The sequence below is a fragment of the Aethalodelphis obliquidens genome, unplaced genomic scaffold (assembly GCF_003676395.1).
Source record: "Aethalodelphis obliquidens isolate GAN/ISIS:26980383/991018 unplaced genomic scaffold, ASM367639v1 scaffold86, whole genome shotgun sequence".
In the NCBI taxonomy this organism is placed as follows: Eukaryota; Metazoa; Chordata; class Mammalia; order Artiodactyla; family Delphinidae; genus Aethalodelphis; species Aethalodelphis obliquidens.
Genome location: NW_020838030.1, coordinates 2,525,692 through 2,551,339, shown reverse-complemented (window position 1 = coordinate 2,551,339; position 25,648 = coordinate 2,525,692). Strand labels below are relative to the sequence as shown.

Below are 25,648 nucleotides of genomic sequence, written 5' to 3'. Positions count from 1 at the left end.
TGAGAGGCCCGCGTACCGCAAAAAAAAAAAAAAAAAAAAAGAACACTGCAACCATGGTAATACCCCCGTTTTTCAGATGAGTGAGCTGAGGCTCAGAGGGGATTACAGATAGTTAATGACAACATTGAGATTTTGACCAATGTCTGCTGGACTCCAAAGTTTGTGCTGTTTATGCTACCCAAGCTCTCTTTGCAAAAGCAACACATGACTACCACGTAAGCAAAAAAGATGTTCCCATGGTAGTTTAATGATAACATTCCCTTAGTTTTTCTGGTACCTTCAAAATAGGATAAAAGTTCACCTTTGACTTTTCATATCCCTGTTAATAGTTTTTAAGAGGTTCTTTGGAATATGTAACTTTTAATTTAAACCTTTAAAAAAAACCAGTTTGTCTATATGGAATATATTTTAGTAACTGGTTTGTCTCCTGAGGGATACATGTGTTTTTTTAAGGTTTACTGTAATATCATTTTAAGACTAATGTTTTCCCTAGTTTGAGGTGAAGAAAACAGCACCAACCACACTTTCTGCTCCTTCTCGATGTCAGAGGTCTGTTCAGTGTTATTTAAGAGTAGACAGAGTACTGTCTACTAGCAACCTAGTAAAAAAACAATCTGGGGTGGGGGGGGCGGTTCATATCCCTCTGCTCTTTACCTTACTGAAGCACAGTATATCAATCTCTGTTTGACAGGTAATACTGCTACCAGCTCGTTTCAGAGTGTTATATACCACCTTAAAACTTGCTAGTTAAAAAAAAAAAAAACTTGCTAGTTTCAGAACTGTCATGTTTCTAAAGTAGATCGTTTCTAGATCATGATAATTCATTTAATAAGTCTAAAACCCAGACTTGTCAGTCAAATATACAGTATGCATCCTCAAAAGGGGTTTGTATCTCCCTGCCCCCTTATATTCTTTGAAAAAAGAACAATGCCTTACAAGAGTTGTCTGATATTACTCCAGTCCACACACATAGTAGGTACTTTGGTGCTACAATGCTCGTGAAACTTGTAGCCACAAGTCTGACATCTAAACCCATTTAGCAGGAACTTCTGACAGATGTCACAGAAGGCAAGTTTCAGGAAGGTCTTCCGAGCCTGGAACAAGAACACAGGTGTAAATTATACTGAATAAAAAACAAAATAATTTCCTTCTTGACCCCCAAGCGGTTTTATTAGAATGGAGAATCACACTTCCAACATTTGTAAAATTCATACACAGAAATTAAAGTACATCTGTGATCTAATGACACCTAAATTCCTTTACTGTAAACAATGGCACAGCTTTAAACAATCCAACAACATATATACTTATTATCTCTGAGAAATTCCTATTGTGCCAGCCAAAGCACCCAGCATACCACAAAGAGAGAAGAGATCTGCAACTTACAAAGTTGTGTGTTGTGAGTGGAACATGATCCAGGAAATCTACTTGAAGTTCCTCTCCAATCAACGAGGCAGCATCAGTATTCCAATCTAAACGTGCTTTTTTACTAAAGAGGATTTTAAAAAACATAATATGAAAGGGAAATACTTAAATTAGGTGCAAGAGTTGAATACCAGTAATAACAACAGCTACCATTTAGCTCATGGTACATAAACATAAAACTTAACTTAAATCCCATACAACACTGACATTTAATTCATACAACAAACCTATAAGGACTTCCCTGATGGTGCAATGGATAAGACTCCGTGCTCCCAATGCAGGGGGCCTGGGTTTGATCCCTGCTCAGGGAACTAGATCCCACATGCATGCTGCAACTAAGGAGCCCGCCTGCCACAACTAAGACCCAGTACACCCAAATAAATATGAAAAAACAAAAAACCTATGAAGTGGACATTATTATCCCCATCTTAGAAATGAGAGAAATGGGGCTCTAAGAAGGTAACTTGCTCAAGGCCACACACAGAGTATAAGGGCCTATTTGGAATCCAGGTCAGTCAGACTCCAAAGCTTGTACTATTAGAATAAAGTTTTTTTTAAACAATGAAATAAAACAATCTCATGATAAAGGAAATATGCAATAAACTGGACTTTGTAACATTAAAATCCTATAAAAATCCTAAAATCCTACAAAATGGGTTACAAATATTGCTACAGTAGCAAAATTTAATCACTAGCCTACTTCAATCTAGAAAATACATAAATAGAAAGGAATCACAAATAAAATGCACTTTTCTATGAAGATTGGGCTCAAATCTGTAGAACTGTCTGCAGAGTCTATACATATAAATTGATGAAAGACTCAACTGTCTTAAAATTTACTCTGAAACCACTCTTACTGTGCCTAAACAAGACAGAAAAATAGGTACATTTAAGTAAAAATTAATTCCCAGTTCCTTCCTCATGTCTTATCTAGTTTATCTGGCCCATTTCCTGAAGGAAGAATATTCTCAGGTAGGGAGAGAACACCACATATACAGCACCATTCTAACCTCTCCCTTCACCTTCGAGAAGCCTATTAGAGCCATCTTTCTCATTATATGGCAGGAAATAATCCATCCCTTAATATACTTCCCTATACAAGCTGTGGGAAACACAACATTACTCCAAAGTCCTGTTTTGCCCTAATGAAGAGGGAGAGGGTCAGTCCTGTTTCCTGATCAGTCTTGAGGTGCCATCCATCCAAAAGAGAACCTAGGGTAGCTTCAAACAAATACAGCGTGGACAAAGAGTGGCTCAAGCCCCTCACTGTCTCAGAGTCTCTCTAGTCTTTAGGGAGCGCCAGGCACTGGCTTGGGGACCAACTTGGGACTGTACCCACATAAAACTGGCATCTGCTTCAAAGATTTTGCACTTCAGCAAAAAGCCCCTAAGCTGAGAGGAATAACATAAACAGATGAATTTATGCTCACCCTTTTTGTTGCAGCAAAAATAGAAATGAAACTTTTCTGATAAACAAGGAAAATAAACAATGAACAGGCTGGGAAAACAGCATAAACAGGACTGAAAGAGTTAAGCAATCTTGGTTATTCTTTAGCTGTTACTACTAACAAACACTTGTAGCTAGACTTGTCCTTCACAAAGCTAAACAAAGCTAATTACTCTCTGATTCCATATAAATTGTTCCCTGCACCTGGCATTTATTCTGGCTGCATTCTCTTGTAGCAAATCACCCCTTGTAGATGTTTACATTCATAAAGTAGGTCACCTGGCTGATAACCCAGAGATAAATGGACCCAATTACCAGACTGCCTGATGCCAACGGTGACTGTTTTAAAATACTGCAAGAAGAATACAAGACCTTCACCACTTTCACCCTTATCACTTACCCTGGACTGCTAGTTCCACCTGTAACACCCCCTGTAATTCCCCAGGACAGGGGGACACAGTTCTTGAGGCGCTAGCCTGCTGTGTCTTCCCTTTGCCTGGCAAAGAAAATAAAAAGCTTCTCTATTTCTTATCTTCCAAATCTCTGTCTCCGTATTTTTATTCAGCATCAGTGAACAGGGAGCCAAATTCTGGCAACATTTTGAGTACTCATTACCTAGGCTAGTCTCTCAAACTAGGGAGCCCCTTGAAATATAAAAGATGTAAGCTAAAGATCAATAACAGAACTAGCACTTTGCAAGAAGAACGTAAAATTAAGGTTGTTATCCCAGATTTGGGGGGAAACAGTAACAGGTAACAGTCACAGATGGCTCTGATGCTACGGGGTATTACTCCTAGACTTTGAGGCGATGCCTCTATCTTGCTCCCACCATTAGGAATAGGATGAACTACACGGATCCTCCTTGAAGCAGAAATTCCCCTGCATCTTTTAGCCCTGTATCTGTCAAACTGCTGGGATTCAGTAAATATTAACTGAATAAAAATGAGTGAATTATAAAAGTTAATCTCTTAAAGACAGTATTCTTTAACTATAAATAATAATGAAACACTTTCTGAGTACCCACGCTGTTAACTGCATTATAGCAAACACAAAATTCTTGCTCTCGAGAAACATACCATCTGACATTACTGTTTCCTTCTACGGAAACACTACCCAACAACTAACATGTACTTTATATTCCAATGCAATGTTCAAGCAAAATTTTCAAGTTCTTGGTATCTTATTTTTCTGAATTGTCTCTTTATAAACAAGGGTATTCAAATATTCACTATTCTATAGGAAGCGAGTACAGTTTTTTTTTATGGAAACACTTATTATTTGAAGCTAGGAAATCCTTACTAGTATGAAGGAAGAGCTGGCTGACTTTTGAGTTCTTACCCCTTGTGTTCGTGGAGAAATCTGAAAACTGCACAGCACTCTGGTTGCAGGCCCCTCACCTTGAGAGCTTTCATAAGGCAGGCATGCAAGCTCATTCCATTCCGCACATTGACCTACAAACAAAGGATCACCTTTAGAACCAACAAAGGCTGCACAAGCACATCCCTTGGAAAGGTGAATACAGAAATAAATCCACCAGTCTGTAAGGGTATATGTAGAAGATTTTATGACAGCATTGCTTGTACAGTTGATCCTTCAACAACATGGCTCTCAACTGCACAGGTCCACTTACACGTGGAATTTTTTCAATAGGAAATACTACAGTACTACATGATTTGTGGTTTGTTGAATCCGAGGATATGGAACAGCAGACACAGAGCACATATACCAAGGGATGACTGTAAGTTACACTCGGATTTTCAAGTGCACACGGGGATGGCGCCCGTAACCCCCTTAGTTGTTCAAGGGTCAACAATAATGGCAAACACACACACTTCCTGAGGAAGCACCCAGAATGTCCAGCAATAGGTAAGTGCTTGAATAAAGTACAGAACATCTGTATGTGTCACACGGTGCTGCTAATATATTACTTATAATGACTCGTCAGAGGGTGTTCATATTAACCGGGGGAAAATATTTTTCAGAATAATACAAAGAGTAAGATTATTTAAAGGGTGGGGAACCTATATATGTTTATATATGTTATATGAGTGTGAAAAGATACTCAGCTGTTACCCCTAAGAGAAAGTGGTTGGGAGAGAGAAATGATCAACTTTCCCTTTCTACATCTCTAATTTGTTTGACTCAATGAAATGTTCATGCAAGCATAAATATCCACCAGAAAGGAAAATAAGCCAACCCAATCTATAAACAAACATGAGTTCTTCTGATCAAAACCTTGTATTTCAACCTATTTTAAACAAAATGGTTGATATTCCTAACAAAAATTCCATCTCACATGCACTTCACACTAGGGAGGGCAAGCAGGAAGTGGAGGAAATAAAGCCTCTGCCCTGCTGTCAGGACAAACATCACTGCTAGTTTAAATAAATCTGCACACCCATTCCAGACAGCCTTAGCAGTATACGCCCCTTCACATCCCCCTGTACCCAATCCTCAAAAACTCAGCAGGCACTCAGAAGCCTAACAGAGGGACTTCCCTGGTGGTCCAGTGGAAAAGAATCCGCCTTCCAATGCAGGGGACGTGGGTTTGATCCCCGGTCAGGTAACTAGGATCCCACATGCCACGGGGCAACTAAGCCCGCGCACCGCAACTACTGAGCTCATGCACCTCAACTAGAGAGCCTGCGTGCTGCAAACTACAGAGCCCACGGGCTCTGGAAGCCACGCGTCCTGGAGCCTGTGCGCCACAACTAGAGAAAACACTGCACCCGAGAGACAAGCCTGCGTGCCGCAACGAAGAGCCCACACACTGCAACGAAAGATCCTGCATGCCTTAGGACTTCCCTGGTGGTGCAGTGGTTAAGAATCCACGTGCCAATGCAGGGGACACAGGATCGATCCCTGGTCCAGGAAGATCCCACATGCCGCAGAGCAACTAAGCCCACGAGGCACAACTACTGAGCCGGAGTGCCTAGAGCCCGTGCTCCACAACGAGAGAAGCCACCGTAACGAGAAGCCCACACACTGCGACGAAGGGTAGCCCCCGCTCGCCACAACTAGAGAAAGCCCGCATGCGGCAACAAAGACCCAACGCAGCCACAAATAATTAATTAAAAAATAAAAAACATAAAAAGATCCTGCATGCCTCAGTGAAGATCCCACATGCCACAACTAAGACCCGATGCAGCCAAAAATAAACTAACTAACTAAATAAATCTTAAAAAAAAAAAAAGCCTAACATAAAGTGTGAGTGCCAGGGTGCTAATAATGGCAACTATATAAAAATTTCACCGAAGCTCTTAAGCATTTCAATAAAAGCCCTATACATTTTGTTTTTAAAGCCAATAAAGTTAATCAAAAGTAAGGCAACTAGACAGTATGGGCTGTAGAGAGAGCAGAATGTAGATTAGCAGTGCTTGCAAACTGCTCAAAGTAGAGTCCTTCCACTGGGTGAAAGTGTGACAGCTGACAGTGGCCAACCCAGCCCCTTCCCAGACGGAGGTGAGTGATGTGTGTACTTATTTTAAAGGTTTAAAATATTTTTAAATATGCATTTACAGTGTTTCACAAGTTTATTTTAAAGGTTTCTTGAAGCAGTGATACCCTTAGAAATATCCCACTAACTTCCAGCTTCCAGACACAAAACAACAAAGTAAAGGGAGAGAGAATGATCTGAACTATGAATACACCGAAAATAAGGACAATGAAAAGTAAATCAACACACACATTAATAGAATCATGACCTGTATCAAATACTGTGCAGTAGTACTTTGAAAACCGTAAAGTGATATCTGTGCTATTTAATCTTCATTAAAAGTCACAGCTCCAAGAGCTAAACAGTTCTTCAAATATCTTCTAATCCAGTGGGGTTCCCAAATGTGGCTGATATTACAATCATCTGAGGAGCCTGTGAAAATATTTTCCTGGCCTGCCCCCTCTAACACATCCATCTGATTCAGTCATCTTGAATGAAGCTCAGGAATCTGTATTTTAAACTGCTTCTCGGATGATTCCAGTGGTAATTAATGGGCCTCAGCTATGATCCAATCACTCATCCAATAATAATTAACAGCAGCAGTTAGTCAAAGAGACATGTTTACAAAACAAATGACAAGAAAAATTCAAAAAACAAGCAACTACTAATTATTCTAAAATTATTTAAATCAGACGTAGATCCTCTCTATCACTCTTCTCTCTACACCTCCCCATGGACACAGGTTGTAATCAGCTAAATCTGACTAATCTCTGGAGCCCACTAAGTGATTATGATAGTCATTCTGGGCTCCAGCAGTGAAGCAACCTGGGGATGATTAGAAACAGCTGACTGGCCATGCTGGCCGGCAAATGACTCCTTCCTCCTTCAATGCTCCCCTGAAGCTGGGTGCCTAGTGAAAGAAGGTGGTTCTTTCAGAGACACACAGTCCACCTCTGGTCAAAGAAACAGAAGAAACTAACTTTCTCTGACAGAACTTTCTCAAAAGCTGTCAGAGAAGTCAAGCTTCCAAATCAGTCATCCTCAACCACCAGCTGTGCTCAAATGAAGGCTGTCAAGTACACACAAATGCCGGACTTCCCTGGTGACGCAGTGTTTAAGAATCCACCTGCCAATGCAGGGGACACGGGTTCGAGCCCTGGTCCAGGAAGATCCCACATGCGTGGAGCAACTAAGCCCGTGTGCCACAACTACTGAGCCTGCGCTCTAGAGCCCACGAGCCACAACTACTGAGCCCACACGCCATAACTACTGAAGCCCGCATGCTCTAGAACCCATGTGCCGCAACTACTGAGCCCGTGTGCTGCAACTACCGAAGCCCACGTGCCTAGAGCCCGTGCTGTGCAACGAGAAGCCCCCACTCGCCACAACTAGAGAAAGCCTATGCACAGCAACGAAGAGCCAACACAGCCAAAAATAAAAATTTAAAAATTAAAAAAAAAGGATACACAGATATAGAAAACAGTCAGAAATAATCGTAACTGCCATTTTACTTATGAACATGTAGTCAGCATGAGCCTCATTTCATAAAGGTCAGGAAACAGAGGCTAAAAATATTATGTAATTTGTTTAGATGATACAGCTTATAAAAGGCAATACAGGGATTTAAATTTGGGCCTTGTTGTCTTAAAGGCCCATACACTTAATTATTACGCCAAACTAAGTTTCCTACTCTTCCAGGCAAACTGGTAGATGGGGCTGGAGAAGATAGTGGCAGTAATGCCCAGAAGCAGCACCAGATGATCTTCAGCTTCCCATCACATTCAGACTTCCCACCTGGGCTCTCCACTTAAGGTAAGAAAGAAAATTATTGAGAAATAATGGGTAAAAATCACTTTGCAAATGAAAGACTACTGTTGAAAGATTAGGGGATTATTATTACTATTTTGCCAGCCATTAAACTTTCATTTGTAGGAAAGGGAACAAAAATAAATTTACTCACACTTTAAAATGCCTTTGAGCTAGCTTTGCCTTCAGTTCAAAATGTACCTAAATGTACAACACTGTAACTGGAAGGCTCTTTAGGGTCACAAAAGTATAAAGGAAGTTTTAGTAAAGTGGAGAGAGTTGAACTGTTAGAAACAAGCTGAGAAAACTCTGGACTGTACTTGCCAACCTTGGAACCTTGCCTCGCCTAGGTACACAGAATAAACAAAATGCACTGCTTTTACACAAAAAACAGAGGGTGGGAAAGGAGGAGGTGTGGACGTTTTGAAGGAAGGTTTTCGCAAATGTCCCAGGCCAAGCAAAATCAGCACAACTTCACTTTTCAGTTTCAACCAGGTGTTTTTTTTCCCCCTCCCAGGATAGTAAGAAATTTTTTGAGCAGTAATTTCTTAGAAAAGTTGAGATTTTGTGTCAGAAACTATGCAGGAATAACTGGCTAGTTCAGTGCCCTTGGAAAAGAGCTGTGACTTTTAAGCTACCTCCAGCTTTGCCACAAGTCCTAGGAAATTTACCAAAATAATTTTTTCTAGGTAATTTTATTTCCTTCAATATATCTGTAATACCGAAAAATTTTTAAATGAACAGTTTGCTTTAATATTCAGAACAAAACAATTTTTTAATCACCAGAAATGTCTAAGGGAATTTTTCAAAGAACCCTTTGAAATACATCCCCATAAGAATGTACTATTTTCACCTCACACTAGTGAGAATGGCCATCATCAAAAAATCTACAAACAATAAATGCTGGAGAGGGCGTGGAGAAAAGGGAACCCTCCTACACTGTTAGGGGGAGTATAAATTAGTACAGCCACTATGGAGATTACTTTAAAAACTAGAAATAGAGCTACCCTATGATCCAGCAATCCCACTCCTGGGCATATATCTGGAGAAAACCATAATTCAAAAAGATACATGCACCCCAATGTTCATTGCAGAACTACTTACAATTGTCAGGACATAAAAGCAACCTAAATGTCCAACAGCAGAGGAATGGATAAACAAGATGTGGTACATATATACAATGGAATATTACTCAGCCATAACAAAGAACGAAATAATGCCATTTGCCGCAACATTGATGGACCTAGAGATTATCACACTGAGTGAAGTCAGACAGAGAAAGATAAATATCATATGATATTGCTTATATGTGAAATCTAAAAAAAGGGTACAGGGCTTCCCTGGTGGCGCAGTGGTTGAGAGTCCACCTGCTGATGCAGGAGACACGGGTTTGTGCCCCAGTCTGGGAAGATCCCACATGCCGCAGAGCGGCTGGGCCCGTAAGCCATGGCCGCTGAGCCTGCACGTTGGGAGCCTGTGCTCCACAACAGGAGAGGCCACAACAGTGAGAGGCCCGCATACCGCAAAAAAATAAAAATAAAAAGGGTACAAATGTACTTACCTACAAACCAGAAATAGAGTTACAGATGTAGAAAACAAACTTATGGTTACCGGGGTAAGGTGGGGAGGAATAAATTGGGAGATTGGGATTGAAATATACACACTACTATATATAATATACACACTACTATATATAAAATTGGTAGCTAATAAGGAACTACTGTATAGCACAGGGAACTCTACTCAATACTCAGTAATGGCCTATCTGGGAAAAGAATCTAAAAAAAAGTGGATCTATGTATACGTACAACTGATTCACTTTGCTGTACGCCTGAAACAAACATAACATTGTAAATCAACTGTACTCCAATAAAAATAAAAAGGGCTTCCCTGGTGGCGCACTGGTTGAGAGTCCACCTGCTGATGCAGGGGACACGGGTTCATGCCCCAGTAAGGGAACATCCCACATGCCGCGGAGCGGCTGGGCCCATGAGCCATGGCCGCTGAGCATGCACCTCCGGAGCCTGTGCTCCGCAACGGGAGAGGCCACAACAGTGAGAGGCCTGCGTACCACAAAAAAAAATAATAATAAATAAATAAGAGTGTACTATCTGTTTAGAGGAAATGTCAGTAAAGAAGACATTTCAGGCAAGACTAACAACAGAATGAAGGCCAAGAGCTGGGATAAAGCAAGGGGTGTGAAAAGAACACAAAGCAATAAAATCTGCGACTGGAAAGCCAATTAACAAAGACCCTAAGTGGAATCCTATCACACTGCTGGTGGGAATGTAAATTAGTGCACACACTATGGAAAAGCGTATGGAGGTTCCTTAAAAAACTAAAACTAGGGACTTCCCTGGTGGTGCAGTGGTTAAAGAATCCACCTGCCAATGCAGGGTACATGGGTTTGAGCCCTGGTCCAGGAAGATCCCACATGCTGCGGAGCAACTAAGCCCATACACCACAACTACTAAGCTCTAGAGCCCTTGAGCCAGAACTACTGAGCCCGCACGCCACAACTACTGAAGCTCGCGTGCCCTAGAGCCCATGCTCCACAACAGTAGAAGCAACTGCAATGACAAGACCACACACTGCAAATGAAGAGTAGCCCTCACTCACCACAACTAGAAAAACAAAGCCTGCATGCAGCAACAAAGACCCAACATGGCCAAAAATAAATAAATAAATAAATTTATTAAAAACAAAAACAAAACTAAAACTAGAGTTACCATATGATCCAGCAATCCCACTCCTGGGCATCTATCCAGAAAAGATGAAAACTCTAATTCGAAAAGATACATGCACCCCAGTTGACAGCAGCACTATTTACAATAGGCAAGACATGGAAACAACCCCAGTGCCCACCAATGGAATACTACTCAGCCATAAAAAAGAAATGAAATATTGCCACTGAAGAATACCATACTGAGATTTCCCTGGTGGTCCCGTGGTTAAGACACCGAGCTCCCAATGCAAGGGGCCCGGGTTCAATTCCTGGTCAGGGAACTAGACCCCGCATGTCGCGACTAAAGATCCCGTGTGCCGCAACTAAGATCCAGCACAGCCAAATAAATAAATACTTAAAAAAAAAAAAAAAAGAATACCATACCAAGTGAAGTCAGACAGAAAAAAACAAATATTATATGATTATCACTTAAATGTGGAATCTAGAATACAGATGAATCTATACACAAAATCAAAATAGACTCACAGATACAGAAAACAAACTTACTGTTACCAAAGGGGAAAGGTGGGATAAATTAGGAGTACGGGATTAAAAGACACAAACTACTATACATAAAATAGATAAGCAACAAGGATTTACTGTGTAACACAAAGAACTGTTCAGTATCTTGTAATAACCTATAATGGAAAAAATCTGAAATTTTATATATATATACACACATATATCGGAATCACTTTACATCTGAAACTAACACAATATCATAAATCAACTATACCTCAATTAAAAACAAAAAAACAGGTACAACTACAAAACACTAAAATAAAATTTTAAAATAAAGACTCAACGTGACAGTGAAGATTTTGCCTGCCTATAAGATGGGCAACATGATCCATAACGTTTTCTATAGGGTGATGGACAACTATATTTTCTGAGAGGAATGTTCACGTACCACTGTTCTTTGCTTGTTTGGCAAAAAAACACGGATAGTGTTGCTTGTCTTAGAAGGGTCCGTAAGTTTGCCATCATCTGATGCCCGACGCTGATAGCCAAACTGCTGAACTATTGTAGGGGAGATGCAGCTGGGGCCATCAAACACAGCGTCTTTGAATCCAAAACCATTGCTGATCGTCTTCCAGGCCCCCTGTATGTGCTCCATTGATGCAGCTTACACAATACTTAAACCTGGTAAAAATAAATAAATAAATAGACAAATAATTAGAATTCCTGAACAAAAGTAATTAACTCAATAATACAATATACAGAGTAATTGTGAAAACAGTAGTATGTGGGCTTTCTTGTAGGTGACATCTTCTGCTTAAATAAATTACTCAGAAAACTTCTATTTTAGTATATTTCCATAGAATATTTCATAGACAACTCAAAAATTAACAAAATGGGGATTACAGATCTAAAGACTCATCAAGGGTTATACCACCCGTTAAAAGCCAACCTGGAACTATAAGCCCAGGTCTCTTGACTTCTTATTCTAATATTGGGTTGGCCAAAAGGTTCATTCGGTTTTTTCCATAAGATGGCTCTAGTAGCACTTAGTTGTCTTTAACTTCATTTGAAACAATTTTGTTAGATTGTATGTGACAGCTGTCATATCAGCGTGCATTTAAAACAAGACATCAGGGGCTTCCCTGGTGGCGCAGTGGTTGAGAGTCCGCCTGCCGATGCAGGGGACACAGGTTCGTGCCCCGGTCCGGGAAGATCCCACATGCCGTGGAGCGGCTGGGCCCGTGAGCCATGGCCACTGAGCCTACGCGTCCGAAGCCTGTGCTCAGCAATGGGAGAGGCCACAACAGTGAGAGGCCCGCGTATCGCAAAAAATAAATAAATAAAAATAAAAAAATAAAACAAGACATCAAAATTGGTGAATTTTTGTGTAGCCATTTTAATATTGAAGATGGAAGGAAAAGAGCAACATTTTTGGCATATTATGCTTTATTATTTCAAAAAAGGTAAAAATGCAACTGAAATGCCAAAAAAAGATTTGTGCAGTATATGGAGAAGGTGCTGTGACTGATCAGACGTGTCAAAAGCGATTTGTGAAGTTTCGTGCTGGAGATTTCTCACTGGACGATGCTCCACAGTCGGGCAGACCAGTTGAAGTTGACAGTGATCAAATCGAGACAGTAATTGAGATCAACGTTATACCACATGGGAAATGGCCGACATACTCAAAATATCCAAATCAAGCACTGAAAATCATTTGCACCAGCTTGGTTATGTTCATCGATTTGATGTTTGGGTTCCACACGAGTTGAGTGAACAAAACCTTCTTGACCATATTTCCGCATGCAATTCTCTACTTAAACGTAATGAAAACGTTCCATTTTTTTTGTTGTTGTTGTTTTTGTTTTTTGCGGTACGCGGGCCGCCGTGGCCTCTCCCACTGCAGAGCACAGGCTCCAGACGTGCAGGCTCATTGGCCATGGCTCACGGCCCCAGCCGCTCCGCGGCACGTGGGATCCTCCCGGACCGGGGCACGAACTCGTGTCCCCTGCATCAGCAGGTGGACTCCCAACCACTGCGCCACCAGGGAAGTCCAAACGTTCCGTTTTTAAAACAAATTGCGACAGGCAATGAAAAGTGGATACTGTACAATAACGCAGAAGAGATTGTGGGGCAAGCGAAATGAACCACCACCAACCACACCAAAGGCTGGTCTTCATCCAAAGAAGGTGATGCTGTGTATATGGTGGGGTTGGAAGGGAGTTCTCTATTATGAGCTCCTTCTGGAAAACCAAACGATTAATTCCAACAAGTACTGCTCCCAATTAGACCAACTGAAACCAGCACTCGACAAAAAGCGTCCAGAATTAGTCAACAGAAAACGCATAATCTTCCATCAGGATAACGCAAGACTGCTTGTTTCTTTGATGACCAGGCAAAAACTGTTACATCTTGGCTGGGAAGTTCTGATTCATCCGCTGTATTCACCAGACATTGCACCTTCAGATTTCCATTTATTATTTTTATTTATTTATTTATTATTCTCTTAATGGAAAAAATTTCAATTCCCTGAAAGACTGTAAAAGGCACCTGGAACAGTTCTTTGCTCAAAAATATAAAGAGTTTTGGGAAGATGCAATTATGAAGTTGCCTGAAAAATTGGCAGACGGTAGCTGAACAAAAGGGTGAATATGCCGTTCAATAAAGTTCTTGGTGAAAATGAAAAATATGTCTTTTACTTTTACTTAAAAACCGAAAGCACTTTTTGGTCAACCCAATACTTTTTCAATTCCACTTCTCTCCTTTTGTTACTGTATATTAAGTATGAGCAACCATACTTGGAGTATGAATAACAATTAGTACTATGAGAAATAAAAAAAAAAGTGTAAGCCATAACTTTCTGCCTTTGAAGAAGGAAAAGAAACTAGTATTCTAGGATGTGTGTTAGACACTTAATATATAATCTCATTTAATCTGTGTAAGGACCCCAAACGATTTTAAATCCCTTCCTCCAACCACCCTTTATTTTTTAAACAAATAAGGCACAGAAAAACCATGCTACTTGCCCAAGAACACCCAGGTGATAGGTAAAATAACCAGATTCTGTATCTGTTTATATTTAAAGTACACGAACTTTCCAACATAACATTCGGAGTTCAGTTTTAGTGCAGAAACAAACCTTATAAACCGAAGCAAGGAGAGACAGTTACCTAACAAAAAATAATCAAATGTTTTAATTGGGCAACAAGAAAACTGCAATGCAAGTCCATAGACAGTCACACAATGACAATAAGTCAGATACTCTGCAGTAAGGACGTGCAATGCCCTGACACTGACTGGGAATCAGCAACCATGCATAAGTGAGAGATATTAATTTCCTCCTGTAGAAAACAGTGAGGTTGACAGGGAATCCCATCCTTCTCAAGCCTTACTCCTTCAGAAACTTGTTTTATCTTATTATTAGCATTATTAGCAATAGTTACCTTTTACTAGGTGCCTACTATTATGAAACAGTATATACTGCATACATCCCACTCATATTACCCAACCTGATCCTTAGAGGATACTCTAGGTAGGAATTACATCCCCATTTTTATAGTTGAGCTTTAGCGGGCAGAGGAGGGATTCAGAATTGAGCAGCTCTATCTGACTCCAAAGCCCTTAACCTTCTCATATATAACAGTGACACTTGAAATCATTTAGTCAGAGTTAAAATGGCCTAGAGTTAATCCAAACGTCTTGTTCTTAACCAGAAGTTTCTGTCTGAATACCCACTATGTACTATGCTCTTTCTCACATCACATGCCTGAAGCAAAAGGGGACAATATATATTAACTATTCTTAGCTGACAGCTGGGAAAACTAGAAAAGTTTAGAGACTTAAGATCACTACCTGGCATTGCTCTCACAGTCTTGGCTCAACTTTTTCGGAGGAGAATATGGTAAGAAACTATTAAAGTTTTGAAATGTTCTTAAAGACTGATCTGGTAATTCAGTATCACTCTAGGAATGTATCCTACAGAAGTATAAGGCAAGTGTATAAAGATATATGTATAAGCATCTTCATTAGAGCATTGTTCATATCCTTAAAAAATTGGGGAGAACACCAAATACTTAACAATAGGGAATTAAACAAATCATGCTAATTCCCACGTGATAAGTAAAGTAGATCTGTAGGTGCAAAGGTAGAAAAAGCTACCCAAGACAAAACAAAAAATGACAAATGTAGTTTGAACCTCTTTCATACTAATCTAGAAAGAGGGAGGGAAATCTAGAATCATAAAGAAGTGAGAGGGGCTTCCCTGGTGGCGCAGTGGTTAGGAATCCGCCTGCCAATGCACGGGACATGGGTTTGAGCCCTGGTCCGGGAAGATCCCACATGCCGCGGAGCAACTAAGCCCGTGCGCCGCAACTACTGAGCCCGTGTGCCACAACTACTGAAGCCTACACGCCTAGAGCCTGTGCTCCACAACAAGCAAAGCCACCACAATGAGAAGCCCATGCACCACAACGAAGAGTAGCCCCCGCTCGCTGCAACTAGAGAAAAGCCTGTGCGCAGCAATGAAGACCCAACGCAGCCAAAAATTAAAAAATAAGTAAAATAAATACATTTTTTTAAAAAGTAACACAAACCTATCTTTTTAATTTAAAAAATAAAGAAGTGAGAAAATATAGAATAATAAACAAAGTACCAGTATTTCAGCAAGATGATTAAGGAATTTTAACTTTTTATATATCTATTTACTTTTTGCTTTTTTATTTTACTATTTACTACAAACATCTATAAGCCTATTTTATTTATGCAAGGGGGAGGGGCAGGACAAAATCCTACAGCCTTCAAGTGGCAGGGCCATGACGCACTGCCTCCCATTTCTGGCACCTCTACCCAAGCCCCAACACACTCCTAACTCTAAAAGCTAAACTTCTTTCTGAACATGCCAAGCTTCACACCTCAGCACTTCTGAACTTCCTGTTCCCTTCATCTAGAAGGCGAAAACCTCCAAAAACAAGCAAGTTGGCTTTTTCACATCATTAAGGTCTTCACTTAAAAGATCCCTTTAGAGACACCTTCTCTCTCCACCCTAGTCAGAAGACCGCACTCCCCTACCGCCATCAAATAACCTTTATTTTCTTCATGCCGCTTACCACTAATGTTAACTGTCTACAGATTTTGGTCAGTACCTCCCACCCCCTTTCTGCTCCATGCCAAGCTTGCCAGTACCTCCTGCCAATCTTGTTCACTACTGTATTCTTAGCCCTTAATACAGTACCTGGAACACAAGCACTCAAATATTTATTAAATGAATTCAGCTAGGAGCCAGAATAATGCTGCAAAAAATATAATTTTTTTAATAGAAAAGACCTGTCAAGAACTAGCAAATGTGAATTAAATCTCCAGTTGGTAGTACGCCTTTAAAAAATACCTATTATTCAGCAAAAGACAAACTGCAATAAATTGCATTCTGTATTTAATTGTGAGGGAAGACTGAATTACAATCTATTGGTTAAAGAACCCACTTACAAGACTTAACTGTAGACTAAGTCAAAGATCATAGTTATTTTATGACAAATTCTAAGTTTTGTAGGCACTTGGAAAATAACAGTGCTGGTGTGTAGTAGAGAACATACTACAATAACTTCATAAAAACTGATAAAATAAATGCAAATCCAGCTTAATTCTCAAGTTTTTGATTATCATTCATAATTTTTAATTTTCCATGTCTATATCAAGACCACTTACAGGCTGAGAAGCACACTAAGCAGTGCCTCCCAACCATTTTCATTTCACTCGTAGAAAATGATGGATCCTATTTGTAAGGTATGCCTACATAAGCAGACAAGCCCAGAAAGGCCAAGGCCCCTACCAGTTGCCCCAGGACTGACCTGTTTATCATAGGAAGCTCTAAGGCAAGGTACTCTGTTATCAATTAACAAGAAAGGGTACACATCTAAAAACAAGAAAGAAGCATCTTCTAAAAACCATACAGCAGGACTTCCCTGGTAGCACAGTTGTTAAGAATCCGCCTACCAGTGCAGGTGTCACGGGTTTGATCCCTGCTCCAGGAAGATCCCACATGCCACAGACCAACTGGGCCCGTGTGCCACAACTACTGGGCCTGTGCTCTAGATCCCATGAGCCGCAAGTACTGAAGCCCACGCACCTAGAGCCTGTGCTCCACAACAAGAGAAGCCACCACAATGAGAAGCATGTGCACCACAACGAAGAGTAGCCCCCGCTCACCTCAACTAGAGAAAGCCCACACGCAGGAACAAAGACCCAACACAGCCAAAAATAAATAAATAAACAAATAAATAAAAAGAGGAAATTGTTCATGTCCAGAGCAATTTTAAAAAAAAGATAACTTTGGTAACAAAAAGTTATATGGAATCTAATTTTAAAAGCTCATTTCTGTCCAATGATTAAAAAGTAATCTTTCTAAAATAACTCTCTTCACATATACAAAACAGTAGCTTTATTATGACAAAAGTTCGCTGATCTTAAACACTTACATGTTTATAGTTATATGTGGTGAGACAGCCTGAGAATTTATATTCAACAGACTACACATTTACCTTTTACCAGAAAGGACACAGCATATTCATAATTTCACTTATTATGATAGCGAAATTCTATAAATTTAGGAAGTCTACAATTTACTTAACATGAATTCTTCTAGCCTATTCTAGAATAGAATATTCTAAAACACTCTAGAATAGGCTAGGCTCAACTGGTTTTCAAGCTGCTTCCTTCTGCATTCAGCCCTCCTCTCCTCCAACCACCCCCATTACAGAGCACCCCAGAAATCAAAAAGCCTAGATCCTACTCTACTTTGCTTCCTCCACTACTCTTCCATTAAAGATTTGCCACAATGGGCTTAACCCCAGATTCAGTCTCTGAAAGACACCAGGGGATGGATATCTTATGACAGAAAATGGGACAATTCATTAATTGCTAGGTATCTTAGCTTTCTGTAGTCACACACTCAACATTTGTCAATGATGAGTAGATCAAAATTTCTCTAAATTTATTTTTTCTAGCACAATTTCTGAAGCTGGCAGGTTCCATAGGTTCACCGAAGTTTCCCTTTTATTGATTTCATGCTTCATTCTGTCACACTGGAGTTTGAAGGTACATTCACTTCAGCCACGTAATTCATGATTTTTTACAGTTTGAACTCTTTTTCAAAGCTACATCTTTCTATACCAAAATGTCTGTTTTTATTATCATAGTTCACCTCTCATAATCATTCAACCTCATTTATTCTCTACATGAATATTCCTTTTCAGAAAGTTAGAGAATGATACCTTTTCTACATCTAAGTTAAAAAGTGGTTTATAAATTCTAAATAGTACTCAGTTTGGGAGCAAACAAAATAACCAAAATAGAAAGACACATAGCCCTGAATTATGCGGCAAGGGGACTCAAGGAAGAGTCAAAGACCAAACCCCTGAATCTTGAGATCCATTTCAATTGCCTTCTTTGGGCCCTTTTGGTTGGTGCAGTAGTGCTCCACCTTAGAAAGTTTTGCTTTCTGCAGTTTCAGTTACCAGTGGTCAACCATGGTCTGAAAATACTACATGGAAAATTCCAGAATGAACAATTCCTAAGTTTTAAATTGCATGCTTTTCTAAGCTTTTTGATTTCTAAGTCGTGTCATGAAAACTCACACCAACCCGCTCCCTCCTGCCTGGGATGTAAATCACCCCTTCGTCCAGCACATCCACACAGTATACTCTACCTGCCCTTTAGTCATTTAGCAGCCTTCTGGGTTATCAGATGGGCTGTCTCAGTATGGCAGTACATGTGTTTAAGCAGCCCTTATTTTACTTAACAATGGCCCAAAAGTGCAAGAGTAGTGATGCTGGAAATTCGGATATTCTCTTACTGTGCCTAATTTATAAATTAAACTTTATCATAGGTATATATGTATAGGATAAAATAGTACAGAGTTCAGTACTATCTGCAGTTTCAGACATCCACTGGGGGTCTTGGAAAGTATCCCTCACAGATAAGGAGGAACTACCATATAACTAAAATAGCACCCAATATGTTTCGAACAAGGACAGAATAAGTACCTTCTTAATAGCCAGCTTCTTCAAGGAAGACTTCAAAAACTCAAGTCTCTTTCTTTCCTAGACTGTAACTCAGCACTTTTTCAAGCTGTAGAGAATGACCCATAAGTGTTCAGAAAATCATTTTGATGAGTCATGACCAGCTTTCTTAAAAAATAAGGCAGAGCACAATATATCCACATAGTACAGGTAAGTACTATTTTGAGAAAACTTTAATTCAGGTACACACACATTATAAAATGTATTCCTTAGTGTAGAACACTACTAAGTTTGAAAGCAATTGGTGTAATTCTAAAGCCCAGAATTCCTACCAGAGCTTCCACTGATTTCCCAAATGCATTTATCCACACAAAAAACATCTCCTTGCACTGAATGATAAATTTTTTTAAGGATCCATCTAGTCTTAAATTGTCTTTCTTAGCTCTACCAGTGAACTCTCTCCATGTGTGTGCTAATTCCACTTTACGTTACATTTTAAAATAGTCATTTCTGATGATCCAAAACCTATGGGATGCAGCAAAAGCAGTTCTAAGCGGGAAGTTTATAGCAATACAAGCCTACATCAAGAAACAAGAAGAATCTCAAATAAACAATCTAACCTTACACCTAAAGGAGCTAGAGAAAGAAGAAGAAACAAAACCCAAAGTTAGTAGAAGGAAAGAAATCATAAAGATCAGAGCAGAAATAAATGAAATAGAAACAAAGAAAAGAAGAGCAAAGATCAATAAAACTAAAAGTTGGTTCTTTGAGAAGGTAAACAAAATTGAAAAACCATTAGCCAGACTCATCAAGAAAAAGAGGAAGGGCTTCCCTGGTGGCGCAGTGGTTGAGAATCCGCCTGCTGATGCAGGGGACATGGGTTCGTGCCCCAGTCCGGGAAGATCCCACATGCCGCGGAGCGGCTGGGCCCGTGAGCCATGGCCGCTGAGCCTGCGCGTCCAGAGCCTGTGCTCCGCAACGGTAGAGGCCACAACAGTGAGAGGCACGCGTATCGCGCAAAAAAAAAAAAAGAGGGAGAGGACTCAGATCAATAAAATTAGAAATGAAAAAGGAGAAGTTACAACAGACACCACAGAAATACAAAGCATCCTAAGGGACTACTACAAGCAACTCTATGCCAATAAAATGGACAACCTAGAAGAAATGAACAAATTCTTAGAAAGGTATAAACTTCCAAGTCTGAACCAAGAAGAAACAGAAAATATGAAGAGAACCATCACAAGTAATGAAATTGAAACTGTGATTAAAAACCTTCCAACAAACAGAAGTCCAGGACCAGATGGCTTCACAGGTGAATTCTATCAAACACTTACGGAAGAGCTAACACCCATCCTTCTCAAACTCTTCCAAAAAACTGCAGAGGAAGGAACACTCCCAAACTCATTCTATGAGGCCACCATCACCCTGATACTAAAACCAGACAAAGATACTACAAAAAAAGAAAATTACAGACCAATATCACTAATGAATACAGATGCGAAAATCCTCAACAAAATACTAGCAAACAGAATCCAACAACACATTAAAAGGATCATACACCACGATCAAGTGGGATTTATCCCAGGGATGCAAGGTTTCTTCAATATATGCAAATCAATCAATATGATACACCATATTAACAAATTGAAGAAGAAAAACCTTATGATCATCTTCATAGATGCAGAAAAAGCTTTTGACAAAATTCAACACCCATTTATGATAAAAACTCTCCAGAAAGTGGGCAAAGAGGGAACCTACCTCAACATAATAAAGGCCGTATACGACAAACCCACAGCAAACATCGTTCTCAATGGTGAAAAACTGAAAGCATTTCCTCTAAGATCAGGAACAAGACAAGGATGTCCACTCTCACCACTATTATTCAACATAGTTTTGGAAGTCCTAGCCACGGCAATCAGAGAAGAAAAAGAAATAAAAGGAATACACATTGGAAAAGAAAATATAAGACCGTCACTGTTTGCAGATGACATGATACTATACATAGAGAATCCTAAAGATGCCACCAGAAAACTACTAGAGCTAATCAATGAATTTGGTAAAGTTGCAGGATACAAAATTAATGCACAGAAATCTCTTGCATTCCTATACACTAATGATGAAAAATCTGAAAGAGAAATTAAGGCAACACTCCCATTTACCATTGCAACAAAAAGAATAAAATACCTAGGAATAAACCTACCTAGGGAGACAAAAGACCTGTATGCAGAAAACCATAAGACACTGATGAAAGAAATTAAAGATGATACAAACAGATTCAGAGATATACCATGTTATTGGACTGGAAGAATCAAATTGTGAAAATGACTATACTACCCAAAGCAATCTACAGATTCATTGCAATCCCTATCAAATTACCAATGGCATTTTTTTTACAGAACTAGAACAAAAAATCTTAGAATTTGTATGGAGACACAAAAGACCCCAACTAGCCAAAGTAGTCTTGAGGGGAAAAAACGGAGCTGGAGGAATCAGACTCCCTGACTTCAGACTATATACTACAAAGCTACAGTAATCAAGACAATATGGTACTGGCACAAAAACAGGAATACAGATCAATGGAACAGGATAGAAAGCCCAGAGATAAACCCACACACCTATGCTCAACTAATCTATGACAAAGGAGGCAAGGATATACAATGGAGAAAAGACAGTCTCTTCAATAAGTGGTGCTGGGAAAACTGGACAGCTACATGTAAAAGAATGAAATTAGAACACGTCCTAACACTATACACAAAAATAAACTCAAAATAGATTTGAGACCTAAATGTAAGACTGGACACTATAAAACTCTTAGAGGAAAACATAGGAAGAACACTCTGACATAAATCACAGCAAGATCTTTTTTGATCCACCTCCTAGAGTAATGGAAATAAAACCAAAAATAAACAAATGGGACCTAATGAAACTTAAAAGCTTTCACACAGCAAAGGAAAACATAAACAAGACAAAAAGACAACCCTCAGAATGGGAGAAAATATTTGCAAAGAAATCAACAAAGGATTAATCTCCCAAATATATAAACAGCTCATGCAGCTCAATATTAAAAAAAAAACAACCCAACCAAAAAATGGGCAGAAGACCTAAATAGACATTTCTCCAAAGAAGACATACAGATGGTCAAGAAGCACATGAAAAGCTGCTCAACATCACTAATTATTAGAGAAATGCAAATCAAAACTACAATGAGCTATCACCTCACACCTGTTAGAATGGGCATCATCAGAAAATCGACAAACAACAAATGCTGGAGAGGGTGTGGAGAAAAGGGAACCCCCTTGCACTGTTGGTGGGAATGTAAATTGATACAGTCACTATGGAGAACAGTATGGAGGTTCCTTAAAAAACTAAAAATAGAATTACCATATGACCCAGCAATCCCACTACTAGGCATATACCCAGAAAAAGCATAATTCAAAAAGACACATGCACCCCAATGTTCATTGCAGCACTATTTACAATAGCCAGGTCACAGAAACAACCTATATGCCCATCGACAGATGAATAGATAAAGAAGATGTGGTACATATATACAATGAACTATTACTCGGCCATAAAAAGGAATGAAATTGGGTCATTTGTAGACACGTGGATGAATCTAGAGACTGTCATACAGAGTGAACTCAGAAAGAGAAAAACAAATATCGTGTATTAACGCATGCATGTGGAACCTAGAAAAATGGTACAGATGAACCAGTCTGCAGGGCAGAAACTGAGACACAGATGTAGAGAACAAACGTATAGGCACCAAGGGGGGAAAGTGGTGGGGTGGGGGGGTTTGAACTAAGAGATCAGGATTGACATGTATACACTAATATGTATAAAATGGATAACTAATGAGAACCTGCTGTATAAAAAAATAAAATTCAAAAAATAAAAGATTAATATAAAAAAAATAGTCATTTCTGCTACTTCATGTGATTCTTCCACTTTTCACATATTGCACTGCCAAGAAGACTCAAAAAAACTCAGTATACTAAGTTTTCATTCTTTCCTCAGGTACCATTAGTTATTCTGTGACTTTATCATTCAAATTTACTGTGAAGATACCTACTTTAATGGATTCACTGAAAGTAACCTGAGACCATTCTCTAATACTGATTAGGTTACATGGTTCACTAACTTTTAAATATGACATTTTTAAGGCACAGAACTTATATACCCATGGTTCTCACACTATGACGTCTCATCTACTAAATTATTTTACCCTATGTAGAAGTTTCAGCATTTTGTTCTCTCTCAAAATAGCCATTCCTCTTTACCTTTTCATTTATCACTTCTTATAATGATCTTTATTGCTGTAAGGTCTTCTGTTTCCTGTTCTTTTCTGCTTTTAAAAGAAAATACCAAATAAGAGTGTGATGTTACATCTATTTCACTGAACTTAATGTAGATTCCACTCCCAATTTAAACCCTTCTCCAAAGTGCACACAACAAAGATTATACTCACTCACAGTCTTGTAACTTTCTTTTTAACCTTCTCTTCTTGATCTTCAGAGATCCAGTCTCTGTATAGCATGAGAACCTTCAAAGGTACAAAGTAGGTTTCTGGAAGTCTTCTTTTGAGGGGAGCCCCTGAGTAGAATTCTATACACCTCTATTGAGGCTTTGGGTCCTCTGTGATGTTCTTCAGGTAGAATTTTCCCCATAAAGCCTCCCTTCTTTGCTCCCTTATTCATAAAGAATTTACCGCTCCCTCCTGTCTTTTATGTTATTCACATGTATATTAATAGCCCTTCCCACCCTGAACTGTAATTATTTATTTACATGTCTGCCTCCCTACCTGACTATAAGCTCCTTGAGGATAGAGTACATGCATGCCTCTTTGTTCTCCTTTGTTTCCCCAGAACTTAGCAGGACATGTGACTCAGAGTAGTTATTCAACCAAGACTTCAAAACCAATGTGATGGTAGTCGCAGAATCCATAATACATTAAATTTATGTAAATTATTAAGGAAAATGGCTATTTTAATATGTAATATAAAATTATAACCACAAGCAAGCATTCATGAAAAACACAAATACTAACAAAAACTAGCTATCTGAACAATAACAATAGTGGTTTGCTCTGTTTTGACATCTGCCAAAACTCACTAGGAAACAAGATATAGTCACCAAATAATTAATTTCTTAAAATTCTGTACCAACTAAATAGTAAAAATGATAGTAATATTAACTAACAGCTACTGAGTTCTTGACATTTCAGTACGTACAATACTACTGAGTAGATACTACAGTATGTATAATAATATTGAATTTTTCACATATCATTATGTTAGTATCAGTTCTTTACACATAATATCTCATTTAAGCCTCCCAAGAACTCTATGAAAGATACTATTATCCTGATTTTGGAGATGAGGAAACTGAAGACCACAAAAGTTAAATAAAATTATCCAAGATTACACAGTAAGCTAGAGAGCCAAGATTACTGACAGAATATCTAAGGTCAAAAGCACTCACAAGTTTTACCAGAGCTTTATCACACCATCATTCTTTATTCTTAAGGCAGATAAGATCAGTGCAGTTGTGAGACAGGCTGTTGCTCAGATGAGGTACCAGATTTCAACCTTGTGGCTGCCTGCTCTAGCTTCCTGCTACTGGCTCTTTCCTTCCACTCTGGTCATTTGTTTTTATTATACTTTTATTTAAGATGATATAATTAAATTTGGGCAGGGGAACGGAGGAGAAAAGTTATCCATAGCCTTATTTATCCTAACAAAACATTTTTTGGATATCATCTTCTAATATTAGAAGCACAATACATGGATATCTGTTCAAAATATACTTCCACCTTTTATTAGCTGTGTGGCCTTTTGCCAAATTGCTTAACTTCCCCCACACCAATTTTCTCACTCAATCTCTCATGCAATAAACATTACTGAGCAACTATTATGTACCAGTCACTGCTTTACTCTAGATGCTTGGGTTAATTCAGTGAATTAGAGACAAACACCCCTGATCTCAGGAGAAGCATATCTTCCAGTGGAGGACACACAATGAAGTGAATTATATAACATGACAGTGGATGATAAGTGCTGGGGGAAAGGAGACAAGTTGCAATTTACATAATGAGGTCAGAGTAGGCCTCATTGAGGAGGTAAGAGCTGAGATCACAAGTCAGCGAGTTTGACTTGCAAGTAGCTGGGGGGGACAGTCAAGGCAGAAGGATCAGCCAGTGAAAACCCTAAAGCAGGAGTGTCCTGTGTACAAGGAATAGCAAAGAGATCATGGAGTTCAGTGAAGTGAGAGTACAGCTGGGGGAGGAGGAACAATGTGGTTAACATACTGTTTTGTAGGTCACGGCTGTAAGGACTCTG

At 39.3% G+C, this 25,648-nt stretch overlaps 1 protein-coding gene across 2 annotated transcripts in view; it reads right to left on the bottom strand.

The window, feature by feature from the left end:
* The window catches only part of RAF1 (Raf-1 proto-oncogene, serine/threonine kinase), a 72,662-nt gene that overhangs the window by 18,396 nt on the left and 28,618 nt on the right, over positions 1-25,648 (bottom strand). For both annotated transcript variants that reach the window (XM_027093757.1, XM_027093758.1), the window contains exons 2-5: positions 11,750-11,982; positions 4,211-4,323; positions 1,387-1,489; positions 937-1,094 (exon numbers count right to left, since the gene is read on the bottom strand). In XM_027093757.1, coding sequence (XP_026949558.1) covers positions 937-1,094; positions 1,387-1,489; positions 4,211-4,323; positions 11,750-11,956 — 581 coding nt within the window. In that variant the 5' untranslated portion in view covers positions 11,957-11,982. The remainder of the gene's footprint in view (positions 1-936; positions 1,095-1,386; positions 1,490-4,210; positions 4,324-11,749; positions 11,983-25,648) is intronic.